The sequence below is a fragment of the Cavia porcellus genome, unplaced genomic scaffold, assembly GCF_034190915.1.
Source record: "Cavia porcellus strain 051 isolate PalLab524CR breed Dunkin Hartley unplaced genomic scaffold, mCavPor4.1 scaffold_13, whole genome shotgun sequence".
NCBI lineage: Eukaryota > Metazoa > Chordata > Mammalia > Rodentia > Caviidae > Cavia > Cavia porcellus.
The window spans coordinates 7,571,709-7,589,069 of record NW_026947496.1 but is presented as its reverse complement, the minus strand read 5'-3'; the positions used below and the strand labels follow the sequence as shown (position 1 = coordinate 7,589,069).

At 59.6% G+C, this 17,361-nt stretch overlaps 2 protein-coding genes across 3 annotated transcripts in view; one reads left to right on the top strand and one right to left on the bottom strand.

The window, feature by feature from the left end:
* Positions 1 to 4,653, top strand: part of Gmds (GDP-mannose 4,6-dehydratase) — a 515,013-nt gene extending 510,360 nt beyond the window's left edge. For both annotated transcript variants that reach the window (XM_063259789.1, XM_013145063.2), the window contains 2 exons: positions 4,145 to 4,213; positions 4,332 to 4,653. In XM_063259789.1, the coding sequence (XP_063115859.1) occupies positions 4,145 to 4,213; positions 4,332 to 4,394 (132 nt within the window). In that variant the 3' untranslated portion in view covers positions 4,395 to 4,653. The remainder of the gene's footprint in view (positions 1 to 4,144; positions 4,214 to 4,331) is intronic.
* A 7,523-nt stretch (positions 4,654 to 12,176) lies between these two features.
* Positions 12,177 to 15,966, bottom strand: Foxc1 (forkhead box C1). The gene has a single exon (XM_063259788.1). It carries the CDS (start codon positions 15,602 to 15,604, stop codon positions 13,967 to 13,969), a length of 1,638 nt encoding a protein of 545 aa, XP_063115858.1. The 5' UTR covers positions 15,605 to 15,966; the 3' UTR covers positions 12,177 to 13,966.
* Between the last annotated feature and the right edge of the window lie 1,395 nt (positions 15,967 to 17,361).

Here is a 17,361-nt window from a genome sequence, read left to right as displayed (position 1 = left end):
CACACGGGAGCTGGGAGAGCCCAGCTGCCGGGCAGAGACCCTGCCATGTCTTCCTGGGGAGCTCGCAGGCTGAGTGTCTTGCTTGTCCAGCCTTGCTCTGTGCAAGTGTCTTCCTGGGGTTGCACTGCAGTCCTGTCTTTCCCAGAAAAAACATCGCCCCAGAGTGGGCCTTCCCTAGTCTCCGTTAGCATAAAGTTAGATCGAGACCTAATTCACGGGCATTCTTCTGTTCCCTTGCTTTTCTAAGAGAAACAGGAGGAAAAACTGAATATATTTTGTGCCACTCTTGGCTCCATGACTAACATTCCTGAAGATATTTAACCAGGTTTCCATCGGTCTTGACATCCACTGTCTCTGCGCCTTTTCCTTAGAGCAATTCGGCATGCATTTTTGTCACTGTGTATGTCACAAATGGGGCGGGGTCCTCTGAGCCATCTCACACTCAGAAACCGAGTCTCTGCCTCCACAGGCATTCTCTGCAGTCCCATCCGGCAAACCTGCTGCGGAAATGTGGCATCCAGCACACTTCACACTAAATATTAAAATTTTCCCAAAGCAAACTCAGTGAACAGTGGAGAAAAGGAGTGAAATTATGAACTTAGAAAAGTTCCCCAGCGGGATACCAGTTCCTTACTATACAACGTCCTCTACAGACTTTAGGGAAAGGGGCGGCGGTGCCAAACGGATTTGAGATGGTAAAGAACAATCAGGATAAGGCTTAGGGCAGGAGAACGGTCACCAGTGCACTGTGAAGGTGCCACATGATGTTGAGGGCCATGAGAAGGGACCCCGAGGGTGGAAGGACAGGGCCCTGGAGTCAGGGGACAATAATGGCTTGGTGCAGGCTCCTTGCCTGGATTTTCCGTGAGCTGCTGTGGCCTCAGGAACTGCTTAATGACTTTTCCAGGATTTGGTCTGGCACTTTATCAGTTCACTGTAGCAAGGGTAGGAGCCAGGAAAGCCTGAAAAATCGCTGCAGCTACGCGCATCCTTCTGCCGGGCGCTGCTGTGGGCGCCGAGGTGGGTGCCGAGCTCTTGGGGCCTGAGCCTGGACCCTGCAGCCAGACGGGCAGTCTGTCAGGCAAATAACATGCAGTGCAGAGTTCGAGAAGGGAGGAAACAAATGGGAAAGGCTTACGCTGTTTTGCTGCTGTAAAATGCTCAGTTAAACTTAATTGAATTTGACAATAATAAATTACATATTGAAACTGTATAGTGCACCTCAGGAACAGCAATGAAAACAGCGAAGACACCAGAAGCCAGAGTTCAGGAAATGTCATATTCACATAGAAATGCTTTAAATTTTTCTCAGAGGTTTTTGTGTCTTTTTTCCAGAAAGACTCCAGACCACCCAGTGCACAGAGTCCTTTCTGGAAACTATACATAAAATCATCACTTTAATTCAGCTCTGCCCCGTTGTCCTGTTATGGCTCTAAGACTACAAATAAAGAAGGAGCCAAACTGCCCCACAGAGAAGAGAGAAGTAGATAAACCCCTCCTTTCCCTTGTCCTCAGGAACTGCCCGAGATCCAGGGTGTGTGTGGGGGGAGGGGGGGGAGTAGACATTCAAAAGCTCTTAAAACAATATGAACATGGCGTGTTGTAGCCTCATGCACCCTGCTCACAGCACCTTGCTCCCCCCATTCTTGCCCCCCTTGACTTTCTGGTAAGAGTCCAGCTTGCATGACCTGACTTCCCTGCAGGCCAGAGGACGCTGTGCATAGCGGAGGCTCCAGGCCTGTGCTCTCACACACAGCCGCCCGCCACACACTAGGTGTGCCTGTGCAGCCTTTCGGGAGATAGACTTCCCTTCCAGAATGGCTAGGTCCAAACAAGGGGACAGCCTCAGTCCCTTCTTACCAGGGGCTGGGGCATGGCTGGGTGGTGGAGCACTTGCTAGTACGTGGGAGGCTCTGGGTTCCTACCTCAGCACTGCAAAACAAAAACAAACTCAGATTCGACTGGGCACCAGCATGAGGACAGGCCCAGATGTTGACTCGCAGCTGGCACTAGAGCCGCCTGCTGTCCTGATGGGTCCCCACACTCTGCCCTCCCAAAGTCTCTTGGTCTAATCCCATTTCAGGGAGACACGGCCTTGGCAGAAGGTTAAAGGAAGCTGCTCAACTGCAGGGTAAGAACTGGACTTAAGACTAAATTGGGAAGTTTAACTGGGCCTTCTCTGGTTTCAATGAAATACTTTTACAGCGCATGGGAGCGACGATGTCTGTTTCTAAGCTTTAGAAAACCATTTCTCTTTTTCCTTAATTGTAGTTCCCTGGTTGTTTTTATATTATGAGCTACTTGTAGAAAAATACAACAAACATAATTACAATACAGAGCTCCTTTTCCCAAGCTTCCTGAGATGATTCAAAGCCAAACTGGGTTTTGGGGTTTTGCTAACTCTGAGTTCACAGCCATGAACTGCACCCTCCGTGGCACTGGCCGAGTGACAGCCAGCGTTTGGGGACTGAACGAAGGTCCTGCTGCTCCACACAGGGAGCTGTTGCAGCACTGAGGCTGAGAGCAGGGCTGGCCGCTTCGGGATGCCACGCGGCTCAGCTTCCTCTGGGGAAAAGAATGAGTGTCTTTGTGAGACTCTTCTGGTAAAAGAGGAGCATTGTGAAAGTCTATGCGAGTTTACTTAAGGAAAGGAAAGAGAAATAAATTACTTGGTTTTCCCACTTAGCTGGCGCTCCGAGGGCACTGTGCTAATTGCTAATTTTTGAGTCCTACCTTTCCCGAGAAATTCCTGTATGGGCTTTCACACTGGCAGAAAGGGCTTGTTTTGTACTCTGAGTGACACTCTGGGGAGGAAACAGGTACTTGGGGTATTGTGAAATCTGAAGCCTTTGAGAGTGCGGTTCATTCAAGCCTAAGAGCAAGGGCGGATGGCTGGGGAGACTCCCTGAGTGGGCTGGAGCACGGGCGGGGGCGCAAAGGGAAATTCAGGCGCCCTGGTGCCAGGCTGGGCTGTGGAGGTGGCACCCAGGGGCGATGCCACCGGGGTTTGTCCAGCTCGACCTTCACAGAGTGAGTCTAGGACAAAACCCTACCTGCGGCGTCCAGGAGCCGTTTCCTTTAGCCCGGTGGGGGTGGTGGTCCTGGAGATCAGTTACTAGCATAGGTTGTCTGAAAGAGGCGCTCACACCCCACCAGGGGCCTCTGACCCGGCCTCCGCCCTCGTTGTTGCGCGGGACCCACAGCTTTGCACCGCCTGCCCAGGGAAGTCGCACTAATGGTAGCACCCTGCGCCCCTGTTAGCAGGGACTGCAGAGCACGGGTCTTCCCTTCCCTCCCGCCCCTACCCCTGCCCTCTCCCCAGCTCCTCTCCAAACCCTCATCTTGCGCTCCTCCGCTCAGCCGACAGAGACCTGCAGTACAGTAAAGAAACTGCCAGCAGGGCTGGCAGGGAGATCGGCTTTGCCTTCCCCGCTGCCTGCCTCGTGGAGGCCTTTAGAGGGTTGGGTTTTCCAGGCGCGCAGCGACTTCCCGCAAGGGGCCGCTTGGGAGAAGGTTCGGACTGCTCTGTGCCACAGCGCTCGCGCCAGTCCCTGCAGGGTGGGGGCCCCAGAGCTAATGGATGGAGAGCAGCATTTCCCCTCGCAACCGAGGAGAGGACGAGCAGACAGAACGACCATGCAGTGCCTGGACAGAGGATGAGCGGTGCTGCTGTGGCGCCGGTTTCGGTTTAGGGGCGCGTGCTACTCTGCGTGTGCGCGTATTTGTACGTGTGTGCGTGCGTGTGTGCACGCGCGCCTGCGTCTGCCTTCACAGTGGCCAGGAAAGCCGGGGCGCAGAGCCCGCGTCCCCGTCCACGTCCTGTCACGTCGCGTGGCCAGGTGGAAGCAGTGCCACCGTGGGACCCAGGGCGGGACGCGCCCATTCGCTCCTCTGCCAAGCTGCTCTGTAATTCGAAACAGGTCTCCCCGTAGCGTCCCTAACACTCTGCTGGAGAAAAAAAGCGGGGAAGCAGTGTAGACAGCGGGCCTCGGTGTGCAATGCAGCTGGGACTGGTAGGGCGGGCGGTACCCTAAGCACTGGAGCCCTGCTCGGGTCACCTCGGCCCGAGCAAGGACCTGGGAGCAGGAAGCCGGCGCGGAGACGCAGGGGCCGCCCGACCCACCTCCTCCTCTCCGCTCCCCAGGACTTTCTGCAGGGAGACTGCACCAAAGCGAGGCAGAAGCTGAACTGGAAGCCGCGGGTGGCCTTTGATGTGAGTGTCTCTTCCCCGCAGGGACCTTGGGCAGGGGGGGCGGGGCGCCCCCGGGCGGGGAGCTGTTACCTAGGTGGTGGCTGGAGCTCCGCCCACCGCCACCCGGTCTACTCTGCAGGAGCTGGTGCGGGAGATGGTGCAGGCCGATGTGGAGCTCATGAGGACCAACCCCAACGCCTGAACGCCCGCGCTTGGGAGCCTCGCCGCTGCTGCTGTCCCCGCGCTGGCCGGAGCGGAACTCCGAGGTTTGTGGCAGCCGGGACTGCAGTGCAGGGCGCCCCTCAGACGCGCTTTTGTCAGATGCCTCTGCTGAGCGGTTTTGTGAAATCAAGACATTTTAATCACATTCACTTTACTTGAAATTATGTCACTTGGAGAAATTTTGGGGCCTTCAAATTGTTTTTCTTTCTTATTAAAAACGATCTTTCTACGAACTAGCATTAAGAGTCACTGTTGCTGTTTTCTCCAAGTTATAAAAGCAGCCACTGTGGTCCCCAACAGAAACGCCCAAGTCGGGGCCTTGGGATGGGATTCGCCCTTGTGAGAAAGCCGGGATTTTCTCCCTGTACGGGGACACTCCTCGCCGGGCCCCGGAGATGCTGGGAAGTTCCTGCACTTCCGGCTGCAGGGCAGTGCCCCCTCTGCTCCCCGCTGGCCCTCCTTAGATGTCCTGCTCCCCACCCCCAGAAGCCCTGGTGAGCCGGGTGGGCGGAGGCTGCAGGTGCGTCCCTGTGGGCAGGACCACCGCGCTCTTCCTGGAGTCCGTCCACGGTGTGATTTCCAGTCTCCCATCAAACCTCCTTGCCGCCGCATTCGGCATTCGTCGGAGCCGTGCACAGAGGTGACTGACACCCTCACTGCTCCAGCCCGCAGCGACTGGAGAGTTTCGATCAAGAGCTTGGGGCCTCCACTCCCGGCCCAGTGCGACCTTCGGGCGGCCGAGGGTGACCAGGTGCCCTCAACATGACAGTAGGTACTCCCACAAGCAGGGATGCACCACAGACTTGTGCACAGGTGTGCATCCCGCACCCACACCATACACCATGCGCTGTCCCAGAACCAGTTAGGTCAGCACTCTTCTCCCCGTCACTCCCCTTCCAAGGAAAATAAAATAAACTTGATGGCAAATGGCACTGAGGCCTGTGCACATGCGTGTGAGGGCGGAGAGCGCTCTGCGGCTCTGCAGCAGGTTTCTGGTGGGCGGAACACCAGAGCACCGGGATCTGGCACAGTGCAGGAGAGAGGCGCTTTGTGTGCTGTGGTGGCCCTGTGCGAGCTGCCCACTGGCTGGGGCAGTCTCAAGAGCAGTGCTAGGAGCTGGGCCACTCTGTGCTCAGAAGCCACCACAGGACGCAGTCCCCACTCCCAAGCGGCGCCTGCTGCTAATTGGATGCAGAGGGTCACTGAGACCTGGGCTTTCAGGACCTAGTGGGCTGGTGGGCACACAGACACAGACATACACACAGACACACACAGATTAACAGACACACAGATACACAGATATACACACACACACAGACACACAGACCTGGGTCATACACCAGCACCATCCTCACACAGGTCACATTCCCTCCTTAACAAACACAGGTGCACTCACACCCTGCCACCTCACACCCATCGCCTCACCTCGGGAGAGCCTCACAAACACCACCAGAACCCTGGCTGTCACACAACTGGGGTGGGTTCTGAGCCTTGACCCCAGGGACAGCCCTCCTCCGGCCACCTGCAGCCCCACCCCAGGACCCTGCAGGGTTGGAGGAGCAGAGGTTCCCACTTTCTGAAGGAAGAGGTGTTTGAATTGCCACCTTCCCTGCCCTTGTCCCTCACTCACAGTGTGTCGGGGAAGGAGGCTTTTGTGCAGCTTCCTGTCCCGCACTTGATATTCAGAAGGAGCAAAGCACGGATTTTCTCGCATCTCCGTGCTGTGCTTCAGGAGAATCTGTGTGGCCATCCTTGGTGGCAGCTCTTACTAAAGGTTCTCTCCCGTCTTAAATCTCAATTTAAATGTCAGCAGGCGGGCTTGCTCTGCAGTTTGCTCTCTTTCCTGCTTTGAAAACCCCAGCTGTTCCTTTTCAGGGCCATAAAACATCTCCCACCTCGGTTGTTTGTTTGGTTTGGTTTTTTGTTTTGTTTTGTTTTGTTTTGGGTTTTTTGGTGAAGACTTAGAAAATTAAACCTATGGACACTCACATGGTACCGGTGGAAGGGCAGGGTGTGCTCCATCCAGGGCTCCCTCTCTGGTCCAGGCGGGCTCTGTGGCCTCTGTGGCCTCCGTGGGGCTTAGCAGTAAACCTGTCACACCTCTGTGCTCCCTTCCGGCCGGCAGAAGACCTTTGGGAAGCGCTAAGGTTCTGGGACAGATAAAGTCCCGAGAGGTAGCTCCTGGCAGCCCATGCAGGCCGATCTGGTGCCAGGTGAGAGCAGGCCCAGGCTGGGGCCCGTTGTGGTCCCCATTCCCCAGTATCAACTACCAAACCGCAGGGGAAATGTAGCCCTTCCCATCTGTGAAAGCTCTCGAGGAGAAACACTTTAAGGTTTTATTTTAAAACAAGGTCCCCATTTATCTTGAATAAATAAATAATCATCAGAACTTTGTAGGGCTCATTAGCATATTTGTAAACACACACACACACACGCCCAGGCTTTGAATTGTAAGATTTTAAAATTGTAACCAAAGGTGCCCCAGTTCACCTACAGTGTGTTTTCCAGGGGACAGCATGGCTGGGGGGAGGTACCCAGCTTTTAGTCTGTGTGTGTGTGTGTGTGTGTGTGTGTGTGTGTACACGCACGCACACGCATGTGCACACACTTGCCTCTCACAAACACATCAGCATCTTAGCATGCCACTCGCATCTCTCCAAAAACAAGGGTTTCATCATTGAGCAGCAGGGGCCACTGAGACCCCAGCTGCCCACTCCTCAGTGTCCTTTGAGAAGACATGGTGTGGCCCCTCTAGCAGTAGCAGCAGGAGGCACCCCCAGCTCCCTCCCCCGCCTCCTGCTGTCCCACTCTGGTCCCTGCACTGGGCTCTGGTCCCTGCACTGGCGGGCCTGTGCTCTGCTGTGCCCTGGGCCAGGGTTCCTGCAGGGCCTGGGTCTGGTCTCAGCGGCCCCAGAGCCAAGGTGTTCCCTGGGTACACCCCTTAGCTACTCTGCTACAGTGGCCAGATGCTCCTGCCCACTGGTTCTGTGACCTCTATGAGGCCCTGGGCTCTGGATTTTCGAGCTAAGGTATGGAAGGAAGAGAGGTGTGCATATTGAGGGTGTCCCTGGGCTCTGAGGGGTGCCTCTTGCTTGCGCATGCACTGCAAGGAGCAGATGGCCTGCTGGGTTAGGGTTAGGGTTAGGGTTAGGGTTAGGGTTAGGGTTAGGGTTAGGGTTGGTGCCCAGGAAGAAAACCCACATTTATCAGAGAGCCTTTGTGTCTGCCCCGCCTCTTGGTGCGCACACAGCAGCCCGGGCCCATTGCCTCCAGACCCAAGGTAGGGAGCAGGCTGCATGCTGAGGAGGCCATGGAACTAGGGCTCCCCAGGCCCCGCAGGCCTGGGCTGCCGCAGCGGCCAGAATGTATATTTGGATGGGGTCAGGACCTCCACTGGCGTCTGGCTTTTTATGGCTAGGAAGCTGCCTGGGCAAGGCTCTGGCGATGCTTTCCTGTCATGCCATTTTCCCGCCTGAGCAGTGACTGAGCCACGAGTCTGTCCCAGGGGCTTGGAATAGTGGAGAACTCACGCTGCCCCTTTGTCACCAGACACTCACATCAGGTTGTTGCCAGCACCTTCCAGGCAGCCCCTGGGCCCACAGCAGTCGTGGGGACACCCGGCCTTGGAGACTCAGGACACCCCCGCCCCACGCTCACAGGGCCTTCTCGCTGGACCAGCATGGTCTGCTTGGCTAAGCAGAGGGACACTCCTGGGTCTTTAGATTCAAGGGCGCTGCCACCGCTCGGCCACTGTGGTGCTGGGTGCCCTGCATCCCTCACTGAAGAAGGCGGTTTTTGTTCCTCCTCTTAACGTCAACCTGGAGTCATTTGCCCTACACTGCGGGCCAGCATGTGCTCCCCAGCCCGCAGCCCTCTCATGCTATCCCATCACTGGGGCCGCACCGCCAGCCCCGACCTGCTTTCCTCCTGAAGGAAACAGAGGCCTCTAAGAGCTAATGGCGCTAAATGTGTTGGTTTTCCTGCTTTTTCCCTGGAGTGGGTAATGGGAGGGGAACACACACGTGCACACCTCTCCAAGGAAGTCCTCCGCAAAGCCCTCACTACCCGAGGCCCAGCTCCAGACCCACCCCACCTCCCCACCCTGCAGAGACCAACCAAGGAGGAGGCCTCCCTGGCCAGCCATGGCCTCCACCTCTGAGCTTCCCTCAGGCTCAGATCCTGCTGCCCACACAAGCAGCCTTGGTGACTCGGGCACGGGAGCAGCCCACCCAGCCCTTCCTGGCCAGGACCCCCAGGGGGCGGTGGGTGGGAGGTATAGGGGCAGGAAGGTGCTCCAGGCAGGAGGGGGCCCTTACTGGGCTCTGGGTCTGGGGCAGTGCTACCAGGGAGGCCGAGGGCCTGGACAGCCGCTCCAGCCCCAGCTCAGTGCCCTTTCTCAAAAGCAAGGAAATTCCAGAGCCTACTGGATCTCCTGTAATACGCTCAATGTGCTCCAAATTTAAAACCAGTGAGGGAAAAAATCATGTAAACAACAAAAAATGTAATACAAAACAGAGTTTCTCTGGAAGCAAGGTAAGATGTGAGGGAGGGCAGCAGAGGCCTTGCGTCCAGCCCGAACTCTCTGCGTCTCATTTTGGTTTCCAACAAGACGGACATGGTACATTTTCCCCAATTTTCCACTCTTAATCAGGTTGAGCATGTTGGTGGAGAAGCAGCCTTCCTTCCCGGAGTAGGTTTTGGAGCTGGAGTTCATTTAATGGAGTAGTGTTCCTTCCCCAGCCCGGACCTGCCAGCGCTGCCCGCTTGTGACCCTCGCTTGTGACCACGAGTCTGTCCCAGGCCCAGGTGCAACTTTGGGTGACACAGAGCAGTGGCCATCTCGGCCTGTCAGGCAGGCTGGGCAGAGCGGGCCGTGGTGGCACAGGAGCTGGGAGCGGGCCTCTGGGGAACTCTAGAGCCCGAGACCTTCTCATAGAAGGTGGACGGAAGGGAGGAAGAACACAGCCAAGGGGAGGAAGGCACAGAGACGTGGCTTCCTTCACGGCTGGGTCAGACACACGACCCAAAGGAGGATGCTGCAATTCAGGGTTGGCCTGCCCAGCAAGGTCCCCACTGTGGCAAGGAAGGCCTCTGTGCAGGTGGGCCTGAGAGCACCCATACAGTGGCCCTCTGCACAAACCTGTGTCTGCCAGGGAGGCTTTCCTCGGCTGGCACCCCGGCCATGGCACCTCCTCACGGCTGCATGAACTGCACCCCCTGCCCTTGAGCCCCCTGAGCTTCCGAGCTCCCAACTTCTCTGCCTGCAGCTCTCCGCTGCTGCTTTCCCCCGCTATACCCAGGCTTTCTGTCTGCCTATCCACACCAAGTCGCAGTCTGTCCTGCCCAGCTGGCTTTTATGGCTTGGACACCATCAATCTCACCCTTAACTCGACATTTGTTTATGGGAGGGTGGGACAGTGGAACGTTCCGTGAACCAGCCATGACACGAATGGAGAGCAGGCAGCAGACAAGGCCCTAAAGTGCCAGGCAGGACCTGGGGCCAGGGGACTCAAAGGCGAATGTGACCCCCCTCCAGATGGAAGATGTGGGGCCCAGCTTGCCAGACACTGGCTCGGGAGCTGGCCATGCATTGGGCACCATTGACGGACCCAGAAGACACCAGGAATGCCAGGGTGGGAGCCAGAGGCCTAGACAGCACCACCTGGCCCTGTGGGCTGTGTGGCCAGGCCACGGAACCAGCAGAGTTCAGGGCCCCTTGGGATTTCCACCAGAAGAACCAAAGGAATGTCCTCACCTTAAGACAGGGCTGCCTCTGCCAGCCTGTGACAGGGTGTGGAGGGAGGCAAAAGGGCCAAGCCCTTTCCCAGCCAGTTTACTGAGGGGAGCGGAGGGCCTGGAGGGCTCTCGGTCCCTGACCCTTGTCTCTGACCCAACAGGAAGCGGCCAGAAGCTCACACCGGCCACCAGGACAATCGCCCCTTAGTCCTCCGCAAACATCGATTATTAGTGACACTAGCTGTGTGCAGTGATAAATGGTAAAGGGCATGCTTGTTTGCCTGCACCCCAGTGAAGAAGGCCTGCTAACCACGTAACCCTGGAAAACAGCACGCGTTCCAGCCACGCCTGCAACCTGCCAAACGCAAGATTTCACATGGCACGCATCACACGCGCGCCATACAAACTGCTCCACACGGGCTACGCGCTGATTATTAAGCCCGTTCACCAGCCTGCCAGCCACTGTGGATCTCTCCAGCTCCCCTCTGGTCCGCTCACCCTCCTAGCAGCTAACAGAGCTAGGAGTTGGTCTTAAGACTAGTTTACAGAAAAGAAGCCTCCTTTGCTAACAGGAAAAAGCACACACCAAATTGCAAGCCACTAAAGTGTAATTCCAGGTTAACTAAGGTTGGCAGGGCTTGCTTTTTCGTAAATTGGATTTGAGAATCCAAGAGCAAATATATAGCTCGCAAATATCACACATACGGGTCAGAATAGTAAGTCTCTCCTTCCCCTCAAACACAGCTTCCGCTCTGCACAGAAGTAACCAGAGATGTGTGACACACTCGCCCTCCTAGGCCCATGCCTCTTCCAGGCCTAATTTTTCAAACTTTGAAATGGAAGAGGGCAAAGCGCTGTGAAGGGGACCCTGGCGCCTGGAAAGGACCCCCGCCGAGAGCAGAGGCCCGCGAGGCCAGCGCACCGCACTCACGCCCTCACACGGGCTCCTGGGCTGCGGGTCTGGGAGGGGTCCCAGCCCGAACCAGCGGTCCCAGTGCTGCTCCAAGGGCGCTCCCCGGGCTCCCCGGCCGGCCCTGGCCTGCGCCCTGGCGCCCTCGGGTCGCCAAGCCAGCCGAAGCTGCGGGAGTGCGGACGGCACCCCAGTTCACCGCGCGCCAAGGCCGGGCGCCCCGCGGCCCGTGAGCCTCAGCAGATCCACGCTGCGGGGCGGGGGAGCCGGCCCGGGCAGGCCCGCCTGGCTGCCGGAGGTCGTGCGAGCGCCGGGACCGAGCCCCGCGGGGCCACCGTGCGTGGCGAAGTGCGCTGACCTCTCCGCCCCGCCGCCCGGCCCACGTGTGCTTCAAAACAAAGGCGGGCGCCGCGAAGACGGAGACGGAGACGGAGCGGCTGCCGGGGCTGGGCGCAGTGGGTCCCCCGCCCCGGTGTCCCGACCGCGCGCGCCTCGCCCCAGCTGGCGATGGCCTCGCCCGACTCCGAGGTCGCCGCGGAGGCAATTTTCTCCCCGACGATGCCTCTCTCGGGAAGGGCGCGCGGGGCAGCGGGGGCGCAGGGACAGGAGCCCCGCCGTCCCCGCCAAGCGTCCTGCAGGGGTGGCCGGGGCGCAGGGAGGCCGCGCGGCCGGGAGCCAGTGCTGGGCCGCGGGGCTCCGTTCGCTCGCACCCTGAACCCCAAAACTACTCACAAGGCCACCGAGAACCGCTCGGTACGCAGCTACCGGGCCTCGGAGTCGGTCACCGCGCTCCAGGCCACCAGGCTGGCTGTCACCTGCTGCGGCTCTTTGGCCGGGCCTACAAGTCCCTGCTCTGGCCACCAGGCCTTCCTCCAAAAAGCCCGGGGAGCCGTCCCGCACCAGTTCCCCTTGGGCGTTGGCGGCTTGGTCCTGGCCCTGCGCCGCCCACTGTGGAGGGGCGACCAGGGAATGCAGGCAGCCGGGCCGGGGGTGCGGCGCCCCAAAACTGCAGCGGGGCAGAGAGGCTCCGGGAGGACACCGCCCACCGCGTCCTCCTCCGCTATTAGGTTACCGGCCTGGGGGAGGGGACGAGCAATCAGAGGCCACGGAAAGCTGTTTTTGACTGAAATTAGAGTGTATTTATTTGCAGCAATCCTTTAACAATGATCAAATTTTGACAACAAGCAACAGCAATTACTGCTTAAGTGTTGCCTCCAGATAGGAGCGCAGATAGGAAACTGCATTATCTGAAAACAAACTGAAAGGCCCCAAATGTCTGTAATCAAATCGCCATCTCCTCAAAGTCTGATTGACAGGGCAGATCACCCTCAGATAATGAATTTATTACATTTCCTGGGTTATTTACAAAACGGGGGAGGGCCAACAGATCGCCCCGTAGGTTTAACTGTAAATTAACGAGAAAAACTGGGTCGTAAAGAAACCACCCCAGACAAAAATATTCTGCCCTTCTCTTCTTCCTCGTTATTGCTTTAAATCTTTTTCCAAAAATAATTATTCTACAAACATAGCTTCTAAAACAGTTTCCCAAAGATTAAATATCCCTTTCTAACCCATGGTATATTTATATCTTTTTAATTAAAAAAACCAATCCTTCTGTGTAATACATGAAGGATTGTAAGTGTGGGTGAGTTCTATACACACGTTAAAAACCGGTTCATTTCTCCTCCTAACAAGGACTGGAATCAACAGGTTAAAATCTCTTCAGCATCTTGCTCGCGTGGACGTAGCACTGAAGCTTTCCGTGGGACACACAAGCCAAGCCGACCGCTTATTTTATCTGGGACAAATTCGCGGCTCCGCACACAGGTTTCGCTGTGGGAAGACCGCGGACCGACCGGCCGGCTGGACGTTTTCAAGCCTCGTTCTATGGTTACTAAGAAAAAATACGTGTAGACGCCCACTCAGATCTCTTTAGGAAATCTTTTTACTAGCCACAAAGCAAATTAACTAGAGAATACATTTTGCAGAAGATGTAGAAGGAAAAAAATACCTAAGCAAAAAGGCTTTTAGCGCAATTGTGACATGGATTGGTGGTCGGAGGGTTTCTCCAGTTTTCAGAGATCTGGGTGGAGCGCTGGTCACTCCTAGAGTTTCATCTCTGAAATCTTTCCCTTCTACTCAGGCTGCATGGAAGTACCCAGACATATAGGTCTCATTCAACTTGAATGGCAATTTATTCATGAACAAACAATGAATACGTTCAACACAAAGAAAAGATGATAGAATAAGATTAATACAGTTTCCCTTTTTATAATGAGGAAAAGAAGCACAACTTAAAAGTTTCAGGCAATTTAACGTCAGGTTTTGGAAACACTTTCTGGCGTTTGGTCCACGACATCCAACTACAAATTAAAAATAAATTACTATGTTGCAATTTACATTTTAAAACAAGTCCATAGGAATAAAAAGAAAGCGATTTTCCTAGACAGGGACTTCCCCCTCCCTTCGACATAGGAGAAAACATATCTTACAGGCGAGGGAGAGGAAAGCGAGAGGAAAGCGTAGGGAGCAGAGGCGGGGGCAGGAAAGCAGTCTCTGAAAAGCAAGAAGACTTACGTGCTAGCTGGAGTAACACTGTCCTTTAACACCCCGTGCCTGCGCGCCCTCGGACAGCACAGTTCAGGGTTTTGTTTATTTAGGAAGGCACAGTGGAAGCGGCTCTGAATCAATCTTTTAAGAAAATACAGTTTTCTCTCGTAGCTGGCGCTGGTGCCTTGAATTTGGGAGGGATTTCTGCTGGCTGGCGCGGTGAGCGTTTCTCGAGGTTTTAACATAGAATGTTTTTAGTTTCGTTTTTGCACGAAGGGCTGGTTCTCTCGGCTGCTCCTGCCCTGGGGTTCCCTTCAGTTCTGCTCGGCTCGCAGGGCGCGGGGACCGGGCCGGGGTCAGAACTTGCTGCAGTCGTAGACGAAGGCCCCGGACGGGCGGTACAGAGACTGGCCGGCCGGGAAGGCCATCTGACAGCTGCTGTTCCCGTTCACCGGAGAGTTGTTCAGGCCGATGCGCGGAGACTCGAACATCTCGCGCACAGAGTGGAAGTTCTGCTGCTGGGCCGGGTAGCCCGCGGCCGCCGCCGCCGCCGCCGCGCTGGCCAAGTGGCCCAGATCTCCGCCTGCCTGGTTCAGGTACCACGAGGCCAGCCGGCCCTGGTGGGCCGCGGCGTGGTGGCCGGCGTCCTGGCCGCCCGCGCCGTGGCTCAGCGACGAGGAGCTGCCGCTGCTGCTGGTGGCCGGGGGCAGCGCGTAGTCGGGCAGCGAGTCGTCCACGGCTGAGGCGCCCGCCGCCCCGGGCGCGCCCTGCAGGTGGGCGCCGCGCTCGCCGGCCGCGTAGAGGCTCATGGCCTGCAGGTTGCAGTGGTAGGTCCCCGCGCCCCCCGCGCCGCCCGCGCCCCCCGCGCCGCCCGCCGCCCCGCCGGCGCCGCCCGCGCCCGGACTCTGGCTGCAGGGGGAGCTGTAGAGCGCGCTCTGGCCTGGCGAGTAGGCGCCCAGCGCCAGCGGGGGCGCGAGGCCCGCGCGGGACGACGCCGCCGCTGTGGCCGCCGCCGACGCCAGGAGGCCCGCGCCCAGCTCGGCGGCCGCGCCCTGCGGCGACCCCCGCAGGGACGTCATGATGTTGTCCACGCTAAAGCCGGGCCCGGGGTGCGGCGCGGGGGGCGCGGGGGCCGCGGGGTCTGCGCCGTCCAGGCTGAGCGAGCGCGCGGCCGGCAGGCTGCCCGGGGGGCTGGCCCCGCTCGACAGGCTGCTGCTGCTGCTGTCGGGGCTCTCGATCTTGGGCACGGCCGCGGCGGCAGCGGCGGCGGGGGACAAGGGCTGGGGCGGCGAGGGGCACGTACCGTTCTCCGTCTTGATGTCCTGGATGCGCACAGGTGGCGGCTGCGGGCCCGAAGCGGCACCGTCCGCCGGCTCGGGGGGCGCGGGCGCGGGGGGGCGGCCCGGCTGCGGCGGCTCCTTGAGGTGCAGCCGGTCCTTCTCCTCCTTGTCTTTCACTGCGTCCTTCTTCTTGAAGCGCCGCCGCCGCCGCAGGAAACTGCCGTTCTCGAACATGTTGTAGGAGTCCGGGTCCAGCGTCCAGTAGCTGCCCTTGCCCGGCTTCTTGTCGTCGCGCGGCACCTTAACGAAGCACTCGTTGAGCGAGAGGTTGTGGCGGATGGAGTTCTGCCAGCCCTGCTTGTTGTCCCGGTAGAAGGGGAAGCGGTCCATGATGAATTGGTAGATGCCGTTCAGCGTGATCTTCTTGTCCGGCGCGTTCTGGATGGCCATGGTGATGAGCGCGATGTAGCTGTAGGGCGGCTTCACCATGTCCTTGGGCTGCGGCTGCGGCGCGTAGGGCCCGTAGGCGCGCGCCATGCCGCCCGGGTACTGCTCGGCGTGCGCCGGGTGCGAGTACACGCTCATGGGCGCGGGCATGGCCGGGTAGCCGCCCCCGGCCGCCGCCGCCGCCGCGCGGTAGTAGCTCTGCTCGCCGCCAAGGTAGGGCACCACTCCCAGGGAGTTGGGGCTGGACACGGAGTAGCGTGCCTGCATGGCCCCGGCTGCCGCCGCGCGCTCCGCGCCCTGCCCGGCCGGGCCGAGCCTGCGCCTGCGGAGCCCAAGAAGTCCGGACGGAGTTCGGGCCTCGCCGCCGCTGCTGCCGCCGCCTTCCTGCGACTCGGGCCGCGCGGCCTCTCTCTGCGCTCACTCGGGCTCCCGCGCGTAGCCGGCCGCCTCGGGCCCCCGCCGGCCTCGAGCCGGGGGCGCTGGCGGGCAGAGGCCGGGCGGGGACGCGGCCGCGCCCGGAGCTCACGGAGCAGCGCCCGGCGCCGGCGGAGGGAAACCGGCCGAGCCGAGGGGCCCTGGCCGCCGGGCCGCGCCTCCCGCCGGCGGAGGGCCGAGCCGGGCTGGGGCCGCGCCGCCGCCTTCCCGGGCCCCGCGCACCGTCCTGCAGCCGCGCGCGCCCCGGCCGCCGAAGGCAGCGTTGGGAAAACTCCTGAACTTTTGAGCATCCGTCACCCCGGCGAGCACTTTTTTACGCAGTAACATTTTTTTTTTCCGGGCCGCTGAGCCCCGCCCTGCCCCGGCGGCCGCAGCCAATGGGAGGCGAGAGCCGCCTCTGAATGAGCCGGAGGCCGCGCCGGCCCGCGCCCAGCGCCCGAGCCCCGCGCCAGCCACACGCGCGCCGCCCGGGTCCCCGCGCCCCCGCTCCGCCCGCCCGCGCCGACGCCCCGGCCCCCGCAGCCTCCCCGCGCCCGGAGCCCCGCGCGGACCTCCCGCCTCCCGCGCCCCGCTGTCGGCCGGGGACGTCTCCCTCCGGCCCGCCCCGCGCTGCCGGGCGCCCCTGCCTTCGCGCCCTGGCAGCTCCCCGGCCTCCGCTCCGCCGACCCCGCGGCCCTGTCCCGCGGCCGCGCTCGCGGCCCCTCTCCGCCGACACGGCAGCCTCAGGTCCCTCCCGGAGGTGCTCCCCGCCCCGAATTCGGTGACAAAGGGCGCGACTCCGAAGGCGCGGGCACAGCCGTGGTGGCGTAGCCGGCTGGGGGAAGGTGCCGCGGTCGCACCTCGCCCCTTGGGACGCTTCTTTCCCCTCCGAGGCAGGGGGCGACCGCGCCCCACACCCGGAAGCCGGCGTCGCCTCGCCCGGGGTCCCCGCGTTTCTCGCACTGCAGGGCCTCGGGGGCCTGCGGGGTCTGCACCGCGGCCAAGCTGCTGCTCAGCGACATTAGCAGGTGCGAGGACGAACAAATAAACACGTCGGAGAGCTCAGGGCAGCCCCAGTCAATCTCCACCGCCCGGAGATAACGGGCATGGGGGCGGGGTGCCCAGGGTGGCACCTGCAGGCGCCCGGGGACTGGGACGGGGACAGGCACGGAACGACCCCCACTCCCCGCCACAGCCGGGATCTGCGGCCTCCGGGGGTAACAGAGCGAGTAGGAAGGGAAGCGGAGGGAGGAGAGGATGCGGAGTCAGAGAGGAGGCCTCCGACGCCGTGGTCCAGTCCAGCTCCTTTGCAGCTGTTCTGGAAAAGACCCTCCCGGAGCTGCACCCGAGTCCTTTTCTAGAAATCGGGCAAACTGCGAGTTTGGGGACTGTGGGTGTGCGTAGTGTCTTCCGTCCTCCTCCCCGGATGTCTGACAATCAGTAACTAGGGCTAGCCCGCTTGGGTCCCCGCTTTCTCCTTTCTTTTTGCACAAATATTCAAAAGACAGCTTGGCTGTTGGACGTCAGGATGCTAGCTTCCGCCCGGCCTGCTCGGGGTCCGGGAAGTTAGGACGCGCGCATTGTGTCCAAATGCAGCTGACGTCCAGGGA

Bases quoted from the DNA above. Each gene is read 5' to 3' on its own strand.
- Foxc1 (XM_063259788.1), bottom strand. From the start codon at position 15,604: ATGCAGGCACGCTACTCCGTGTCCAGCCCCAACTCCCTGGGAGTGGTG.